The 17331-nt window shown below is 41.2% G+C and overlaps 1 protein-coding gene and 1 long non-coding RNA gene across 3 annotated transcripts in view; one reads left to right on the forward strand and one right to left on the reverse strand.

The window, feature by feature from the left end:
- The window catches only part of si:dkeyp-14d3.1 (transmembrane protein 132C), a 118649-nt gene extending 108925 nt beyond the window's left edge, over positions 1-9724 (forward strand). The window contains exons 7-9 of the mRNA XM_042421345.1: positions 3501-3774; positions 6750-6941; positions 8467-9724. Coding sequence (XP_042277279.1) covers positions 3501-3774; positions 6750-6941; positions 8467-9636 — 1636 coding nt within the window. The 3' untranslated portion in view covers positions 9637-9724. The remainder of the gene's footprint in view (positions 1-3500; positions 3775-6749; positions 6942-8466) is intronic.
- On the reverse strand, positions 5326-6842 carry LOC121903930. Of its 2 annotated transcripts, XR_006098137.1 has the most exons (3): positions 6743-6842; positions 6262-6509; positions 5326-6145 (listed from the first exon to the last, which is right to left on the reverse strand). It is a non-coding gene; the product is annotated as an uncharacterized LOC121903930 (long non-coding RNA). The 2 variants fall into 2 exon arrangements; XR_006098136.1 differs by having other exon boundaries at positions 5326-6509.
- Positions 9725-17331: the final 7607 nt, after the last annotated feature.

A 17331-nucleotide genomic window follows, 5' to 3' on the forward strand; every position in this document is an offset into this window, starting at 1 on the left:
AGAATGTTGCTCTCCCAGCTGCGCGCTGGTATGCCTTTATCAGCGGGGACAGCAGAGTTGTGTTGTGACTGTTGATGCCAGCACCACTGCTGATGAGCTGCACAGAGCTTTGTTTTTTTTTCTGTCTTCGGCCCGTCTGTGTTTATCAGGGGATAACAGGCGTGACCTTGCAAAGTAGCACTATGCCTGTTGGTGAGAGCAGGCATTGGTTCACTGTCCATAAGCCAGGACCTTCCTCTATGAGCCAGGCTGGCAAGTCATGGCCACACTGAGGGGTAGAGAGAGAAATAAAGAGACAACAGGCCTGTTAGTGGGATAGCTGCAGAAGTACTTCTCACACAGTGTTTGACTGATACTGCCTGTATGCCTCACCTCTTCCCTCCGTAAGCCCTGTCAAAACAGGGACAAGATAAGCCTTCGCAGACACCAAACTTCAGTGTAGGCGTAGCACTCAGGCATGCACCACTCCTTTAACACTTTTTTCAAGCCATGTAGCCTATATTGAGCTTCTTTTTCTGCTTTATTTTATAGTGTTTTATACATTTGCATCGTACAGTTATTTTTTATTTCTTTTCTTTATCCACGGTGCACTTTAAGACAGGCCGCGTGAGAGTTCTCTTTCTACTGTAAAACACACAGCTGTATTTGAATTCCCTGCAAGATTCAAACAGTAAACAACAATCAAGCGTTGTCAGATAGAGTTGCTTCTGTATATATAGAAGCAGCACTGCCTATTTCTGTCCAAATGACCTTCGTCATGTTATTGTAGCAGAAAATAAAATGCAAAAACAAAAATAAGCATGACACACACTTAAATATGCAGCATCTCCTCTGAAGTCAGAACTGGGCTTGAAAGTGAATGAAGCGGAAAGAAAAATTGCTTTGTGAAGCAGGTTGTTCTCGGCACTGAGTGTGATTTGTTTATTAGATTAACCTTAGATTAGATTTTGAGATGGCTGCACAAGCACTGGCGGAGCAGATTTATACCGGAGCTAAAAGGGTTGGACTTCACTATCAGCTTGTTTACTCCTGAATCCATTACATCTGACTAATACCTGCATGTATAAGTGTCTCCATAAATATACTGTTTAAACACTGAGTCAGTCAATATGTCAGTAGATACTCCGGTAACATCAGTGTCATTTGTCAATTATTGACTGTGAATGTCAAAAAACAAATTCTGTTTACACCCAAAACAATCACAATAAGGAGTTAACCAAGGCAAGCATCGGTGAGGAACTTTCAATTACTGTCACTGGAATAATTAGAAGATGGTGATCGGAATCACTGACAGACGTTTTCTCCTCTGCGTATAATATTTAAATGAGTGGAGAGAAAGTATCGAGAAAATGGAGAAAAGAAATGTATGAAAGGAAAGGAAAATTAATGTTTGATCACAAATTCATGAATCACAAACCTTGTTATTCTGTTTTGGAAAAAGAACAATGTATCTGAGCAAGGGCGATATTTTATGCAGCTGGTAGTTCTTTTGTTTTTTTATGTGAATTCAAAGATTGGCCTTTAATTAGCTGTGGTGGACTAAGGTAACCCAGTGGTGAGGTTTCATGCATTTGAAAAAAACTAATAGAAAGTAATGACTTGAATAAAACTCAAATAACATCCTTGCCTGTAAATTTGGCACAGTATTCCACCTCTGTGTGAAAATGATGTAAAAGTCATAAGTGGGGAAGTTAGCACTCATGAATATGCAATAAATGTGTCATGCAGGGCCTGTTTAGAGACAAGCGTTCTGCTATTTTAAGCTAATGTTTAAGCATTTGTAAACCAGTGTTAAAAAATGTATGTAATCACAAGACTGGAACCGAGACAAGACTAATATTTGATCATTTCTCCTTTCTGTGATCTGCTCCCACTTCTACTACATTTACACTCAATTTAGCCATGCTATGGTTCATAAACTGAATAAGGATTTATTTTTCTTAATAAGAAACCAGACCACATGGATACTTGGTCCCAAATTATATTTTGCAGCATGCAACAAACATGCAAAGTCTGTCATTATCTTGTTTCTCTTGGGGTAATAGTCAGTATTTTGCCGGACTTGGGCAAGCCAGCATTAGTACTAAGATCACAACATACAATAAAAAGTAAAATATATATTTATATTAGCGAGGACACCTCAGTTTAGCTGAAATTCAAAGCCACTTGATGTCAGTGTTCAAAACACATTTACAGTTTGAAATGAGTGTTGTCACTTGGCCTCTTGAACCTTGTTGAATGCTGAATCATTTGTCACAGTGACCCTCCATTTTCCACAGTGGAGTGATTTCTTCTGTGAATGGCTGACATTCAGTTGCATGTGAAATTGGTCCTGCCAGTGAGGTTTTAAGCCCTTAACTCCAAATCTCACTGTACTCTCGGCTTTTCTCCAGAGCGTGCAACATCTTTATTCCCACGGTTTCGCATGCAGTCGGATTTCTCAGGGGATTCAGACAGGAGACAAGCAGAGCGGATAATCGCAAGAAAAAACAGTTTAAAAGACTAATTCCTCCCCAACCCCCCTTTATCATGATCTCAACTTCTTCTTGCGTGTATGTGTTATTGAGACAGAAAGAGAGACAAAAGAACAAATGACAGTGACAGAGAGGTGGGTGTACACTACAATATATGATTAGTAATTTGCAAGTGTCCCAACTGTGCCGCAGTGTAAGACTGAAGAGCATTTATTCTCCCAGATCAACCGTTCAAACATTGCGTTCTCAACATCTCAGCACACTTTATCTGTTGTTTTTATAAAGTTGTTTGTCGAAGCAAAATACAAAAAACTCTTATGGACAAAATGTAATGATATTGCAGCTATATTGTAACCATTTAAATCTAGTTTGTCATACTCAAAGCAATTTTCCTGGTGAGAAGGAGCTGAGCCTCTGTTGGCTGATTTGTTGCCTAAAGTAATAAAATTAGATTTGCCTGCAACGGAGCAATCAGGGAAGCTATTAAGTAAAGCAGTAAGGAGGTGTATGCACATTCACAATCCAGACCGGGTGCTCCAGCATGGAGAGACACTGAGGAAGAAAAATGATAGCCATACACTGGATTGATCCTCTCTTAGTGGTTTAATAACAACATTGAGTCTTTATGGGTAAACATCCCTGTATGAGTTATGCTGCTGTGTGTGTACATTTGACAGAGATCGGTTAAAGTTAAAATGGTGCTGAAAATACCACAAACCACAAATCAATGCAGAGTGGAACAGATTTTTTTTCTTCTCATCTCTAACTATATTAGCATATACAGTATGTGTCACAATTATTTTAGTTTGCGACTGTCATATTTAGACTATACTGTAGCTATAACCATAAAGCACATGCAATAAGGCCCTTTACTTTCCACAGTAACTTGCTATTTGTGGGTTTGAGTTAACTGTCTCAACAACCATTGATCATGTTAGCATATCGGTTGTGAACATGTGTGCAAGTACAGTCCCAGAAAGCCGCCATAATGGCTGCAGACTCTCAGTCTTCTTTTGTAATCACCAGGTCCACACGGGACAGCGAGGACGAGGATGACGAAGACAGACGTGGACGAAGCTGCACTCTGCAGTACCAGCACGCCATGGTCAGAGTCCTGACCCATTTTGTAGCCGAGTCACCTGATCCTCGAGGCCAGACGAGCTTCATGTTGGGCACTGATTGGCAGGTGGACATCACAGAGCTGGTGTGGGATTTCTTGAAGGTAGAAGACCCACAGATTGCACAGCTGCTGGACAGAAAGATACTGGTGGGACTTGACATGGGAATGACCACTATCCAGGTAGGCCATGTGCTTTAATGGGGCGCTACTTAAAGGATCTGGGGCCTTATTCACAAGTATCTTTTCTTACCGCTATGAGTCTTCCCAAATGGTGCTAAAAGTTCCTTGCTAAGAGTTTCCTCTTCAGACCTTCTCACAACTTTTACTGAGGAACTGAAGGAACTCCTAAGCTGACAGAGGGGTCACGGTTGACCCTGTTGCTATGGATGACTTACTTACTCACTATGTCTACAATGACTGGCTGACAGTTGATCAGACTGTGTCAGTGAATGTGGAATAAAACATTAATCAATGGAGCAAGGAACAAATTAAATTATATTGATGAATCGATAGACTGCAGCAGCTGTCTTAGTGACTTACAATAGGAGTCCTCTAGACTTCTCACAGACTGAGCAGCTGTTTTTAGTGCTGAAATGTTTTGAAAAATAAAAACGTAGGAGTCTTAAAGTTAGGACTGACTGAGGAGATTTTCCTAACTCAGCCAGTCAGGAGCTACCTTTAGCTTTAAGATGTTTTGTGAATATGGCCCCTGATGTGTAACATTTAAAAATGTGAAAGAATTATTAAAGGATAATTCCATTTGATTATAACTTGGATCTTGCTTTCATACTTTTGACAATCATTTCTATTAGTGAGCCAGGAACTTGGCAAAATCACACATAAGAAGGTAACACAAAGAAAGAGCAGTCAGTCAGTTTGACAGATCTTACAAATAAATGCAGGTTAGCCAAAATTATTTCACAGAGAAAACAAAGGTCAGATGTAAAATTATTACTCAAACCGCACATTGTTCCTTATTCAACTTTGACCCATTGTACTTGTTTTCCTGTGCAATGTGGGACTATTGCAGACATCAGTGCTTTAGATTGACTTATTTGGCTTGTTTGTCTGTTTGTCTGACCTCTTGTATTTTTGCTCCGTCGAACTTCATTGTAGTGATGTTGTTATATTCACAATCTTAGCAACTACTTGGTGAGTAAAGTGGTATTACTAACGATGGTAGAAACCACAAAAACCAGTTGCAGTAAACCAGAACTATTCTTTCTTCAATAGGCAGGTGTAAAAAAAAAGACAATAGTTGGTAGCCTTTGTCCAATGCCAGTACATTTGTTAAGTAATCTGAATGTTCAATTGAGTTATAGTGGCTCTTCACATGTGGATGCTACTCGTTCCAGTGCTTCCCAAATTAACTTTATTTCCCATGAATCCTGTTGTTCCCTGTCTCAGTGATGGTCTTAGCTACTTGTCCTTCTTCCTTCCCCCGCTAGTGCTTTGTAAAAACATGGAGAAGGATCTGGAAACAGCTCTTCATAACAATGAATATGCATTCACTCATTCCACCATCTGCCATCATGAGAATCTTTTAATGCTTTAGTCATGTTTGTGCCAGAAGATCAGTGCCTGCTTCCGCTCTGGTGTTGCAAAGTTATCCTGCATATTTCCCCCCGAATCTGATGACACACAATGTAAAATGCAGTGCAGAGGGCAGTGGAGGTTGCCAATGATCTTGGCAAAGGTCTGTTTTGTGTAATTACTCTAGTTACTCAAAACTATTGTGGTAACGATTTTATTACTGTTATAGTATCATCAAATTGGAAACATTTCAATTACTTGAATATTGAAACCATATATTGTCTTGCATAAATAAAATCACCATGTAGTACACAATTCTGAACTTCACTGTTGTGCATCTTTTTGTCAACATAAATGCATGCTAGAACAAACCTGTGAAAGGTGAATAATACACGGTAGGAACATGAACATATTATGTATTCCAGGGACAATAACAGATGCCGCTGTCGATGCTACGGTTCGACTAGTACCTCCTTTTGTCTAGTACAGGCAGGTGCTTGCTGGTGTGTCACAGCCTGTATTGTGGGCTCTCAGCAGCTGGCGACAGTGAGTGGGTTCTCCCCCTCTGCCTTTTGTTTGTTGGGCTCTTTAGGCTAACTGGATGAATATCAGTCTCCTAATGACATCTGTGTGAGTGGGATCCGTTCCCTGGCATCTGAGGACTCATCTGTCTGTGTGCAGACGTGTCTTCACATTCGCAAAAAAAACCCAAGCTTTGATGAAACAAGCAAAAACCGGAAAACATGACAAGTGCAAAGGTCTGACGGCTGTGACTACCTGTGCCACGCACGATGCAGACTGATGCATGAGGAGACCTTTATAAGGATATGCATAAAGTCACTCTGTACTTTGGATGGCATTCATCATAAACACAGTATGACTTCCTGCCTCTGTTTTGGGGTTAAAGTGTGCTTCTCTTCTGGATTACCAGTATTAATCAAAGGGAATGGATTCTTACCTACAGGAGATATGGGGGTTGGATGGCAGCCAAGTAGAGCTGTTGTTTGATCTACACAGCCTGAGAAAACGGATAAAATAAAAAGTAGGTTTTGTGTATCGTTTTGCATATTGCGCAGGGGCTTGTGAGCCTTTTATGTTAGATGAAACACTTGCAAAGACATTTTCTTAAATCACCTATAACTTGTGGTAATCTGCTTTTTCAAGTCTGTGACATCTTCACTGCTAAGTGCTCATTGATGTGATGTTTTTGCATTCCACTTCACTTGTCAATCAAGCGGTGTGACCAGTGGTGACTTATTACTGCTTTCAGCTTTTCTGTTGATGAAGTTTGAGTTTCTATAGGTAGTGCTCCTTTCTCTGTTCAGCTTTAGTTGCTTTCGTTGCTGATTTCTCCTGGGAAAGACCTCTCCAACCCGGGGTGTCTAGAGCAGGAAATGAAAAGCTTTTATAAAGGCTATAGAATAGACTGAGACACTTTTATACAGAGTTGCATCTGTAATTTATCTTACCAGAATGTCACAGATTATTGTTCAACAATCATAAAATTTGAAACTAAATTAGTGCAAGCAAATTTAATTAATCATCTTTTCCTTTTAAAATTCCTTTAGTATTGCACTTGTAATCTGAAATGTGTTTCCTTCCCTGTCTTTTGCACCTCCTAGGTGTTGTCTCCTTTGTCAGACTCAATCCTGGCAGAGAAGACTATCACAGTGGTGGATGACAAAGTGACCATCACAGAGTTGGGGGTCCAGCTGGTCACGGGCCTCTCCATGAGTCTCCAGCTCAGTCCAGGAAGCAACAGAGCCATTCTGGCTACCACGACCACACAGGAGGTTCTGCAGAGCCCAAAACAGGTCGGGACACTGTAATATATATAATAGACCTGAAATAAAGTGTGAAGTGAGCCTTATTTTATTGCTCATCTCTCACTATGCCATCACAGTTATATGAAAATAGAATAAAACCACACCACCAATTATTTACAAACACTATTTAGCTAGGTGTGATTAAGACAGAGTGATGTCTATTCATTTAACACCATTAATTATTGCCTCAAAGCATTAGTCTGTTAAATTATTCTTCATTGATTTGATTGCAGTTTGATAAAAGACAGAATTTTATATATCTGCTGAAGCCAAAAATGTGCATTCTGCAGTCTTGATTATTGTGCTTTCCAAAACAAAAGACTTACTTCCAGATTCCATTTCACACTAACAGGGCCCTTGAATGAGCAATTTTACAATCAAAGAGAGCCGTGAGTGTGCATGTGCTCATGTACATGTGTCTATTTGTTTGTTCCACACCATCCCTAACCCTCTTAACTCCGAGGCTTGAAAGCCAGAGTGTGACAGAATGTGTTTCCTTGGGCAGCTAATAGAAACGGGAGCTTAATCTCAGAGCATGTAAAAGCAACACCACAGCTTCTGTACCAAAATTTGACTTACAGCCCAAACTTGGCCCTCCTATCATATTTTGCCTCCCTTTCTCATTTGCTGTAGCTACCCTCGTTGTGGCCTCTTTGATCTGCCTATCAAGCCCTGTCACTCGTTCTCCAAACTGCTCCTTTGCGTTACTCTTCACTCTCCTCCAACTGTGGAAAGAGGGGACGGCCATTTATCTGCCCTATCTCCACACGCAAAGTGTGAAGATAAGCAGGCAGCACTGCACTCTAAGTCCTCTGGAGTCAGTAATTAGGAAAGACCACATGGACAGACCACCGTGGGGATCTACTTGTACGCCTCTGGGGATTTGTCCTTCGGCGGCAAAAAAAGGCAAATTGTGAAACTGCAGTAGGAGCAGGCCTTAAGATGCCCATGTATGGCAAATCCTCAGTCACATGAACAATGTTTAATGTTATTGTTTGATCTTTTCTGCCTATCTTTTTAATCTGTATCCTCCTTAGCTTAGAGAGAATAGCTGCTGAGTTAGTGAAACCATGTGACTTAGTGAGCTTGTATTCAACTTACGTCCCACCATTCGAAAGCTCCAATATACTGTAAGTCTCTGTGGTGCATTGACAAAATAGACATTGAATGCAAACAATCAGTATCATTTTTACTAATTCACTATCATCCTGAAAGTAACAGCCAGTGACAACAGGAAAGAGGATTACCTGAGAGTACCTGAACATCTGGTTGATGCTCTAACTACCCAGCAAAGAAGCCTTTCATAATAATCTCAGCGCTAATACACTGAAAACAAAATTATCCGTTACAGTCTGTTTCTGCTAAATGAGGCTAGATGCAGTATTTTTATACTATAAGTTCAATTGCTTTGTAATACCAAAGCACAATATGTCTTTGTGTCCCTCACTATTTATTTTCTCTTATTCTTACTCTCTCTTCTTACATTTTGTTTTGTGTGTGTGTATTTTCGCAGGAGGCTTTGATCAGCGCCTGGCTACAGTTCAGCGACGGCTCTGTAGCTCCTCTAGACCTGTACAATCCCGACTTTTTTGTCCTGACAGCCACCTCCCTGGACGAGGATATAGTGACAGTGCAGCAGGACCCCTCGTGGAAATGGCCTGTCATTGTGACGGAGGCGGAGGGCCAAGGCTTGCTGGTCAGAGTGGAGATGACTGTTTGCGAGATCTGCCAGAAGTTCAAGCGCCGCAGCATCCTGGCAGCAGGGAACTGTAACATCAGGGTGAAGTTTGGTTATAGTGACAGCTCAAGGGGAGGGAGCAGCGATTACGGTCCCGATGGAGAGGATGTGGAGAACAGGGGTAGGCTATCCCCCTCCCAGGACAGGACCAACCTTGACACCCACTACTATGGCAGCTCCATCTCCGACATGGAGGACGGGGTGTTGAGGAGGGCCACCACCACTAGAAGTGCAATAATGCGCAGACCCAATGGGGATAAACTTTCAGACGATGGTAGCCAGAACATACCAATCGACTTTGCCGACTTTCCTGCCCAAGTGGACCTTCCCCGTGGCCGCAACATGGACGATGACCTCATTCAGACTGCTCGTGGACTCACAGACCTGGAGATCGGCATGTACGCCCTGCTGGGGGTCTTCTGCCTCGCTATCCTGGTGTTCCTCATAAACTGCATTTCCTATACCCTCAAATACCGCCACAAGGAGTTCTCCATTGAGGGCCAAGAGAACATGAACCATGCCCACGACTGGGTGTGGCTGGGGAATGAGGCAGAGCTGCTAGAGAGCCAAATCAGCTTGTCACCCCAGCAGGAGGAACAAACCTCCATGATGGACTCGAGCAGCGGGCTCGAGGAAGGCAGCCACTTGCTGAACGGAGGCTCGGCCCAGAAGAACGTGCAAGGCCAAGTGCACCGGGCAGCGGACACAAGCTGCATAACCAAGGAAAGCAAAGGAGACTCACCCACCACCAAGAGGAAGCGAGTCAAGTTCACCACATTCACCACCATCCCCTCAGACAATAGCTACCCCACTGTGAACACACTGACTGGAAGCCACAGCCAGGACATTAAGTGGGTGTGCCAAGACGTAGAGATGGGAGACTCCAAGGAGTTGCGCAATTACATGGAAAGATTAAATGACAGTGCTTTAAAAGAGGTGGCATAATATACTGTGTGCACTTGTAACAAACTCACCCTTATGCCTTTCAGAGGAAAGTGGGTCTGGATATAAACTTGACCCTAGGTCGGTGAAAGAGAAAGACATTTACTTCAGAATCACCCCAAACTGCCAAAGGGTCATAAAATTCAAGAGGACTGTCACAATGCCACAAGTGACTGACGGTGAATCACTAATGAAAAATATGTCAATGAATGAGGACATCAGGTGGTTCTTTTCGTTTCATTTGTTTATCAGATGATTACCTTTTTATCATCATTTTATTATTACAGGGTTTAGATAGAATCAAGTAATGATCCCTGAACTGATCAGCAGTAACTATGACCTGTGATATCCAGACAACATGTAAATTTTAAAACCAACAGTAACATGAGTAGATAGATGTTCCAAATGTTTGTGCACATTAAATGGTTTTGGAAGTTTTGTAACATTTTGGATATTAATTTCTTATGCCACATCCTCACTCTTTGGAAGAGTTCTGGAAAGGCCGAAGCAAGCCAAGAGAAACTCCTGCATGTAGTTGGGGAAAAAAAGGCACAACTTCCCGGTTCATTCTCATCCTCCTTAACACGGCAGAGGACCTGTTATGTATATACTGAACAGTCTCCTACATATTGTATTGCTCTGTATATTGTATTTTCATAACATTTAAGGAATACACAACAATGTCAAGAGCGTGTATCAGCTTTTATTGACCGCAGCATCATAAGGCCTTTCATTTCTCATATCCTAAGGGAGAATTGTGCCGCTTTGTTAAAGTTAACTGAGGAATGAGCAAGGTGAGCTAATTAAACACATGACAATACCCCTTTAATGATGACCAGTGGAAGAAACCAGTGGCCATTAATACTCTCATCTCATTTATTAGAATACGGTCCTTACATGGCAACTACTGTAGTGTATGGAAGGGCTTTTAAACTAAATGCCTGAACAACATGGTAATGTGACATTTCCTCTGCCACCCCCCAGTTTACAGTTTTGTGAGCTTTGAAGAAAATGCCAATTAAGGTCTCATTAACCTCTGTCCCATAGCCTCCAGGAGAGCATACTGATGGACTAACTGGGATGTAATGTGCTCGCCATCTCTCGGGGAGCATGTGGATACAAAGGGGGATAATTACAGGCAAGGTGGGAAATGTTTTCTTTTTGGAAATGGATCTTTTATTATTCAGATAATTGCACAAATAATAATCATCTCTGAAAACTTCCTAAACAAAGGCAGTCGGCTGAAAAATTGCATTTTGCTCGGTGAACATTATTATCATCACAGTGGTGTTGGCTGATTGTGTTTTTGTGTTATTATTTTCCATCAAGCAGAGAAATGTTCACATTATGTTAACTGTTGCTGCAGTGTGGATCAGATTGTTAATCAGCAACGCTCACAATATTAGCTTGGAAGAGGGGAGATGAAAGATACTTCAGCAAATGGTAGCACTACCTTGGGTGTAATTAGGAATGCCGTTTAGATCGGCTTGGTCATGTCAGCATTGAACGTCTAGACACCTGTACTAAAGTTTAGTGGCTTTTCTACTTTTATTTAATTAGTTCAAGCAGCTTGTTGACTGACTCCTTTTTATGCTTCTATGGTGCTGCTATTGATCCACTACATGCTGAGCCAGAACATTGAATTAACAACAAAAAAATCAATAAATGAGGTACTAATAGAGAGATGACAAGCCATATGAGGGTTAAAGATAAGTAAAGGAATGGTTCAAGATTTTGGGGAATACACGTATTTGCTGAGAGTTAGAGGAAGATTGATACCACTCACATGACTGTTAGCTTAGCTTAGCACACAGACTAGAAATAGAGGGTAACAGCTAGCCTAGCTCTGTCCAAGGGTGACAAAATCCACTTGCGAGCACCTCTAAAGCTTACAAATGAACACTTGCTATCTCGTTTGTCTAAACTGTACAAAAAACAAAGTGTCAAAATGTCACATTGTGGTTTTACTGTGGGTTATATGCTATTTCTTAGCTGGGCTCAAAAACTTCCTGAAGTCTCAAGATATAATGTGTTAATCAATGAGCAGTTCTGGTAGGTGAACTTTGTTACCTTTATACAGAGTCAGGATTTAGCGCCATATTTACCGTACAAACATAAGAGGAACAAATATTTTCTGGTGTTTTATTTTTTTTTATTTTTAAGAAACTGAGTTTCAAAGAATAGCCATTTTACTTTTGAAGTGTCTGTGAAAATGAGCTGTTGGTATTGCTTTCAGATACTTGCATGCACACACACTCACACTCACATTCACTTTCACACACACACACAGAAAACTCACCTCTTTGTCTCTGTTTCTTGTCTGTCCTGATTTCCTTTTTTTCCTGCGATGCAATACCGTCTCCTATGTGAATTTCCTGCTTCTGTGGCTCTATCGGTGGCTGCAGGGGATTGAAGCGGGATCCATGTGCAGCATGTGCTGTGCACTGGGACCGTGGCTGCTGCTGTGCTCAGCCTGTGGACTGTGAAGGGTGAGGAGAGCCGCTGTAGGTCTGGGAGGATTTAACTGTCAGCCACAAGGGGCATGATTGATGGGGGGCCCTGTTCAATTAAAACACCACTGTGACTTTCTTTCCATGACCATCGTTGTTGGCTTCAGCTTCCTCATGTTGGAACAGAACACCAGCCCATTAAAGACCCACCGTCTCTGCCCCCTTGGGCTCTGGTTTTAGACGCATGTTCACACCTGCTGGGACGTGGCACTGGAGATTTTAATGATTGTATTCACTTCCATTCTTGGAAGATGGAAACTCAACACTTATTTTTGTTGGCCTTGAAGTCTTGACTTCCCTGAAAGAAAAGAAAAAAACCTTCCCCAGGCCTCCATCTTAAATGGATTTTTAATTAAATTGATGATGTGAGACCAACAAACTCTCACTAATGGTTGGCTGTGCTCCCTGTGGTCCTAATGTGCCGGGTCTGTATTTGCAATTTCCAAATGATTATTCGCTGCTTGATTTATGTTGCTTCCTTTGAATTCATTTTTAAATCAGTTCACAGTAGTTTCACAGCTACTAAACACACTGTAGCAGAGGAACGAAGGAGCAGCTGACAAGGTCAGCTTGTCATTCCGGTCTGACCAATTTTTACAGATGGAGCCGCAGGGAACCAATGACAACATTGTTCATAAACGAAACCCTTGTGCCAAATCTGTGTCTTGTAAACAAAGTCTCCCACCTGACCAGTGCGCCACAGTGGGAAGACAAACACTAGAGTACACAAACACACACACAAATGTTCACACACACAATAACTTGTCTCACTATCTTTGTAAGGGCTCTATTTACTACTTTACAGCCTACAGTAGCCCCTTGCCCCAACCTTAACCTAATTTTAACCTTAAAGGAATGGTTCCACATTTTGGGGAGAGCACTTATTAATACATCCATGGCTTATTGACTCTTTTGCCAGTAGTTAGATGAGAAGATCAATACAGCACTTTCATATGTGTCTGTTAAATATGAAGCTACAGCAGCTGGTTAGCTAGCTCAGAAAAAAAGACTGAGAACAGGGGGAAACAGCTAGTCTAGCTCTGCTGAAAATTAGAAAAATATCCACTTACCAGTAGGGCTGCAATTAATGATTAATTTAATTGATTAATGTGTCGATTATTTTCTCTCCAAAATGACAAAAAAGACTGAAAATGGTGAAAATGGTGATCACTGTCTCCCAGAGCGCAAGATGATTGATTACGGATACGGATTCAACAAACAAGATATAACATCTTAATTAGTAAGCTGTAGAGGTGCTTATAGGCAGATTTAGTTACCTTTGGACAGAGCCTGGCTAGCTGTTTCCAGTCTTTATATTAACCTAAGCTAATCGGCTGCTGGCTGTAGCGCCATATTTAACAGACAGACAGAGACAATAGCACTGACCATGTCAACTAAGTGAATAAGCGTATTTCGCAAAATGTGGAACCACTGCTTTAGAATAAGGCTGGCTTGATTCTGTAGTCAACAAAACCCATGGATAGATTTTGAACAAATAGTCTTTAATAGTGTTTCGTAAAAGATAAGTGTAGTTTCCTTATTCATATCTTAAAACAGCTGGACACTGTAGTTTCTAGCAAATGTTTCTTAACAGTGTATTTCTTGGGGCATTTTCAGCTCTGAGGATTTGAACACATTTGGTGCTTTAGTTAGTATTTATGGCAGCAGCAGGACAGTGTATGTGGGACTGACTCGGTGCCTATGTTCATGGTAATGAAGGAACATGTCACCCAGTGCTACAGTGTGGCTCATTTATGTGTTGTTGTACGGACAACAATGGAGGTCTATGGAAAAGACAAAATGGCTATTAACTGTTTAACTTATATGGGCTATGTGGAGGTGTCCTACAGGTGGATCCTAACAGCTGATATAAACACACACACACACACTACAGTATAAACATATGCACTAAAAAGATATATCAGCCATGACTCAAAACCCAAAGGCAATAAACAACTACAGTAGCTAGTGAAGCCCTTCAGCAGCATGAGGTGAGTACCCAACCATGTCATTTAGATATATCGGCCCAGGAGGACCAGTGGGGCACGGTGCACAGGGAGCAACATATCACCCAGCGCTCTGAGACAAGCTGGGGCATTTTTCTGCTTGTTGAAAACAACAGAAGGTCAGAGGGCTACCAAGATACACCTGGCACAAATGGTATTTCTCAAAGTGGGTGAGAAAGATTTATCTTGATACATGTACTGTTTTATGGGAGTCAAGCCCCATTCTGCACAAATAAGATGCTTTAAACCACAGGGCCTGCACATAATAACCAAGGTTGATGCCGTAAATCCAAATGGATGTACGCTGTTAAAGCATTTTATGGTTGCTTATTTCACAGATCATCTATCTGAATGAACATCCTTAACCCGCCGTTGTGCTCAACCCCACAGACAGCACTCTTTCAAGCGACAAGACTAGCTCATTTTCCGGAACAGGAGATTGTGTGAGGCTCTACATGTTTTCTTTTCCATAGCTCACATCCACAGCATGACTTCACTTGGGGACAGCATGTTTGAAACAGATCAACCCTGAGTTAAACAACTTCTCTCTTGTTCATCGCTGTCCCATTTGGAATCTTGCACAGAAAAGGCTCCAGGATGTCGACCAACAAAGACAGCTCAGATAAGATAATTAGTTCTATGTAAACGCGGATGATTAGTGCTTAGAGATAGGCGGTGTGTCTGCTTGGCCGTTTTCTTAAACATTGTGTCTGCATTAGCTTATCTTAATTAACATGCGATGATACGTCCTAATCCTCCAATTACTGGAAGAACATCTTCGGGAGCATCTGACGGTCTCTCATTACACAGGTAAGAGTGCGTAATACAATTAAAAGCAGCTTAACATCGTGTAGACTATGCCCCACATGACCCCAAAAAGTCATTTAGAGAAGATGTAGACAAAGTTACATAGAGCATGGAAAATGGTATCTCTGTCCAATTAATATGGTGGACAGAGACATCAGCTAAATTCAAAAACAAAATCTTAATTTCACATTACGCATGTTGATACTGTACACGTTCAATCTTGGTATTCTTTCACTTGTACATCCTTTTAGCAACATTTCTGAGACTTCATGAACAGTTGTTGGAAAGTGATTGGGAGACAAAAAGGTTAAATCAGAACTTCAGAAGGTACATAAAAGGTATAAATGTATTCAGGAGGGGCTTTCTCTACACCACTGTTGTTTGCTTAAATCCTGGCCAATAAATCATCTTAAAATATTGGGAGGCCAGTGCTAAAACCATATTTTTTAGTGTTATTGCCTTTCAATTCTGCCTCCATAACCACTTCAATGTGTCAGGAATTCCTCTCAACATGAGAAACAAGCCGCCACAGTAGAATTATGACCTGGAGGCATTGTGTTGGTTTCAAACATCAAGCTGTCTGCTCAGTCACAGCTATGTAGGCTCTCGGACCAAATTAAAGAGGAAACGGCCCTCTCCGAGCCTTATGGCTTTGAGGTCTCAGCATTAAAAAATGATCTGTGATGACGTGTTGATTTCAATCTGTGTCTGATGAAACTGAGAAGAAATATGCTGCTGTCCCATTGGGAATGCGAGATGAGGGTTTACACCTCTGCGTTTGCAACCTTTTCCCCAACAGCCCACCACAGGGTGTGCTTTTTGTAATATAAATAATTTAGGCACTCCATTTTAAGTTTGCCTTAGGGCCAACAAACCCTAACCTCGATCATGAAAGCATCGCGGCAGGCTTTAAAGGCATAATCTGTGATTCAGATATAAACAACATGGTCGCCCCATTGCCTAAACTCAAAATACAGGACTAGAACACGCTATCACTCTAAGTTAATAATGCTTTCTGATGCTGTAAAATGTTCGTTTACATCAGTAATATATGTGAACACAGCAGTTAACTTTTAGATATACAGTATATGTGTAGAATAGTAGGCTACTATTTTAACATTTATACATGTAACTCTTAAGTCCAGTCAATATACCTGTGATTATATGGTCAGCAGTTTTGAATTTTAACACCCAGCACCTCTTTTTTTTCTGACAAATGCATCAATCAGTTCAAGAGTGGGTGACTACAAGTCCTGTGACAAAGCAGTGCTGGCCTGAAAGAAAATCTGATAAATAAGCATAATAAGCATAATCCTTTTTTACAACCACTTTGCTATGTGACAGCAGTTAAAGTGATGTGACAGACATCTGAGCTGGCTTTGAAAGCCATTAATACAATGACTGGAAGTGACCCAAAATCCCAATTCTCATTTTAATATACTTTAATGGCCACAAATATAACCACAAAACATATTCCAGTTCTGTAGCAATATGAAAAGAATATAATAAAAAATATATATGACGAATATAATTCCAAAATGAACTTAAAGAGGACATATCTTGTTAATTTCCAGCTCTACATTTATATTCTGGGGCTCTATTGGAATATCTTTACACGATTCATCGTTCAAAAAACTCCTTATTTATCTTATACTGGCCCTTTAAGCATCCCCTCAGTTAAGCCTCTGTCTGAAACAGGCTGTTTTATCTCCTGACTCTTTAAGGCCCCTCTCCTGATGAGCCCACTCTGTGCTGACTGGCCAGGTTCAGGAAGCCTAGCGAGGGGCAGCCATGTCTGTCATGTAAAGTTACTGCTGATGAGAACATTTCCTGCTTTTACTGCTACATATTAAAGCTTTTAAATTAGCGGAGCTTTGTTAGCAGCGCTATTCTTTAATACAAACAGTTCTACGCAAGAAGATTTGGAGATTCTTGGAGCTCTTTGTTCAGTGGATCAGTTAGAAATAATGCAGGGAAGAATAGTACAAGCAGAAACAGCCACAGTGATGATGATGTATGATGAAGAGCTGCAGATGACCAGCACACCTCCAACAGGTAAACAACTTACTTTATAACCGTGCTGTGTAATGGAAAAACACTCACAGCATGCCAGCTCGACTCGAGTCATGGCTCAGCGTGACTACCGCTAAAATAATGGAAAAACACGATAATGTTAGTGGAGCGGAGCAGTGAACTCCAGCACTAACAAACAAGAGCAGCTGACAAACAAACACTGCAGCAGTTGTGGGCACGCTGTGTGTGGAGCATATTAAGAAATCCGTCACCAGTTGACATCAGCTCAGTTTGAAAGTAGAAAAAAAAAAATGTTGGAAACCGAGCGTTCAGTGCAGTCTGAAGCTGGTGCTTTTTGCTCA

Source organism: Thunnus maccoyii, chromosome 9 (assembly GCF_910596095.1).
Source record: "Thunnus maccoyii chromosome 9, fThuMac1.1, whole genome shotgun sequence".
Taxonomy (NCBI): Eukaryota; Metazoa; Chordata; class Actinopteri; order Scombriformes; family Scombridae; genus Thunnus; species Thunnus maccoyii.